The sequence below is a fragment of the Nicotiana sylvestris genome, chromosome 5, assembly GCF_000393655.2.
Source record: "Nicotiana sylvestris chromosome 5, ASM39365v2, whole genome shotgun sequence".
Classification (NCBI taxonomy): domain Eukaryota; kingdom Viridiplantae; phylum Streptophyta; class Magnoliopsida; order Solanales; family Solanaceae; genus Nicotiana; species Nicotiana sylvestris.
In genome coordinates, this window is record NC_091061.1 from 77989998 (window position 1) to 77993507 (window position 3510).

The 3510-nt window shown below is 39.2% G+C and overlaps 1 protein-coding gene across 1 annotated transcript; it reads left to right on the forward strand.

Moving 5' to 3' along the window:
* The first annotated feature begins 1870 nt into the window (after positions 1 to 1870).
* LOC104232712 (uncharacterized) lies at positions 1871 to 3058 on the forward strand. Its single transcript, XM_070146441.1, has 2 exons — positions 1871 to 2525; positions 2667 to 3058. The coding sequence occupies exons 1-2, from the start codon at positions 1871 to 1873 to the stop codon at positions 3056 to 3058; spliced, it is 1047 nt and encodes a 348-aa protein (XP_070002542.1).
* Positions 3059 to 3510: the final 452 nt, after the last annotated feature.

Here is a 3510-nt window from a genome sequence, read left to right on the forward strand (position 1 = left end):
CTTTGAAATTTCATTCGCTTTTAGGGTTGGTTTAGATATTATTTTGGTGATTTGATTGTGCGAGCAAGTTTGTATGATGTTATTACACTTGTGTGCATGTTTGACTTAGAGCCCGAGGGGCTCGGTGAGTTTTGAACGTGTTTCAAATGAGTTTTGCTAGTGTGAAGATTAGTGGTGCAATACCATTTCTGGTGTTTGCTGTAGATCTCACATTTGTGAGGTAAGCCTCACTTTTGCGAATTGGATTTCGCATTTGTAAGCAGGGCATGGGATTGGGTAACCCCGCATTTGCGAGGAAATGGTTCGCAATTATGAACAGCTAAGGATCGCATTTGCGATCACGTGGTTGCATTTATGATGCCTGGCAAAACAGTATTCTTTTGCAATTGCAAAGTTGCTGGTCGCATTTGCGAAGGTGGGAACTTCAAATTTTTTGTCGCATTTGTGAATTCTGTGGCTCTATGGCAGAGTTCGCATTTGATGGGTTTTCAATGTCTTTGCCTTATGTTTTGATGATCTAACAAGCTTACTATCAAGAACCAGATAGGGAATCTAACACACTTGGTACACATTACAAATGAACGGATTCTAGCCAGGACTCCAGCTAATGTGAATTGTTGCAAGTGTAGAAAATAGAAAAACAAGACAAGGACCCGATCCCTTGTGTTTCCCTGACAGCAGTACGAAAGTCAACTGTGCGCAGTTGGAAAGTGTCTTCCACAGAAACAGTGCACACGATGTAGCAGTTTTGCAGTTAATTGCCCTTTGACCAACCAAGTGCTTACATCATTCAAGTGATGTCATCAAAGGTGCATTAACAAGAGAAATATAACAAAACATCACTTGAACACTTGAGAATTTACTTCAAGCATTCAAGTCTTCTGCAATAGTGAACTTAATTCTAAAGAGCTTGAAGAACAAAGTTAAACGCTACTATGGACCAGTTCCTAAAACTAGTATTTTGTTGTCTTTAGTTGAGTTGTAACTTTGTGATTGTTCTTATTGTAATTCCTAAATTGCCTAGCTACAAGCGTTGCTTAGGAACCCCTTTGTAAAACCATAAACTTTCTGAGTTTGTGTTGTGACTAGAGTTAGTCATAAGTTAAAGTCTTTGTAACTAGTGAGTGACAAAGTGGCTTGTGGTAAGTTTATCACAAGTTAGTTGAGTTGAAATCTTTGTAATAGAGTCATTACAAAGTGGCTTGTAATAGTGTGTTTAAAAGTTAGTGAACTTGAAAGCCTACAAATATAGGTCGTGGTTATTTTTGCCCCCTTGAGATGAGATCTTTCCACATAAAAATTATGTGTCTCATTTACTACTGTTTCATTAGTATTCTCAGTGGAAACTCATAGAGGACCAGGTACAATATAGTTTGGTGGACTCATATAAACTAACAATTGGTATCAGAGTGGGTTCCTCCTATCAGGCTAACACCTAGGAAGGATCCGTATGGCTGCTCCATCAAACTTTGTAGAAGGTCAATCTACGTACAGACCACCCGGGTTCAATGGTCAATACTATGGGTGGTGGAAGACAAGAATGCATGATTTTGTCATGGCTGAAGATTCTGAGTTATGGGATGTCATATGTGATGGTCCTTACATCCTAACAAAAGCAGTTGGAGACCTTCCATTGACAATGCCAAAAACCAGAAAAGAATACACTGACGTAGACAGGAAAGCTGTGGAGAAAAATTTTGTTCCAAGAAAATTTTGGTATGTGGAATAGGACCTCATGAATACAATAGAATTTTTGCTTTATGAAACTGCAAAGGAGATATGAGAAGCTCTGCAAATAGCATATGAGGGAACCACTCAAGTAAAGCAATCCAAGATTGATATGCTCACCACCAAGTATGAACTATTTAGGATGAAGGATGATGAATCTATTCAAGATATACACACAAGATTCACCTCTATCATAAATGAGTTACACTCACTTGGTGAAATTATTCCCAGAAACAAGCTACTGAGGAAAATTCTTAGTATCCTGCCCAGTTCTTGGGAAAGCAAGGTGAATGCTATTACTGAAGCAAAGGACCTGCAGGAGCTGACCATAGATGAGCTAGTTGGAAATCTGAAGACCTACGAGATGAAGAGGAAGATAGATAGCGAAAGAAGAGAACCAAAGAAAGAAAAGAACCTATTACTCAAAGCTGAAAGTAATGACTCGAGTGAGGAGGATAGTGACATAGCTTACTTAACCAAAAGATTTCAAAAGATGGTCAGAAGAAATGGAGGAATACTGAAAAGGGGCAACTCCAGCAAACCAAAGAACTATGATCTCTGCCATAAGTGTGGAAAGCCTGGGCACTTCATTAAAGATTGTCCTCTCCTGAAGCAAGAGCACTCCAAGTACAACCCTAAGAAAGCAGCCAAGAGGAACTCGGTTCCTGACAAGGACTTCAAGAGGAAGGGATCTGCTGACAATGTGGTGAAACAGGCTCTTGCAGCATGGGGAGACTCCTCTAGTGAGTTTGAAGATGAAACTGATGTAGGTGACAGCTCCATGATGGCAGTTGAAAGTGAGGAAAATGAATATGATTCAATATTTGCTTTGATGGCCCAATCATATGATGATGAAGACGATGACAACTGTGAGGTAAATTTCAGGGATGTTCAGAGAAATCTGAAATCCTACTCCCCTAAGAAACTCATGTCTTTAGCTAGTGTATTTATTGATTCATATCATAGTCATGTGGAGGATAAGGATGCCTTGACCTTAGAGCTAGGAGAAGCTGAACAAACTAGAGATGATTTGGTAATGTGTGTAGTTGATCTGAAGGAAACCATTTGTGAGCTGAAGAAAGAAAATTTTGTTTTAACCGAAAAAATTGCTAACATAGAACATGAAAGAGATGACTTAGTGGTTGTAGTTGTTGACCATAAGGAAACCATTGAAAACTTCAAAAAAGAAAGAGAAGCCTTAATGAAGAGAGTGACTGAGATTGAGGAAGAAAGAGATGATCTCTTGGTAGTGATTGCAAACCTAAGGAAAACAATAGAGGGACTAGGGACTGAGTCAAAACCTGGAAATTCTAAAAAGGAAAAGAGGTAGCCAGTAAGGAACACATTAGGCTTGAAAATGAGTTGAAGGCTGTGAGAACTAGTCTGTGTGTTGAATTTGAGAAAAACAAGCATTTCCAGACTTAACTCGAAAGAGTAAAAAATGATCTTGAAAAGTCCCTAAAGTGGACCTGGTCCTCAGAAGCTATCACTGCCATGTACGTTAATAATGGTGGAAACAGGTAAGGAATAGGACTCCAAAGGGAGAAAACCCCTTACAACCCCCATAACAAGTATGTTACCATAGCAGATAACTGGTAATGTACCCATTATGGGAACAATGGGCATTTTAAGGAAAATTGCCAAGCCAGGGTCAAGTCCATTCAGAAAAACAAAGTGCTTGTTGAAAATGTAACTACTAAAAAGGGACCAGGTTCCACCCACAAAAAAATGCATATTACCTGTATAGACTAAGAGAGCTCTTATTCATCCTCTTGCCTACTA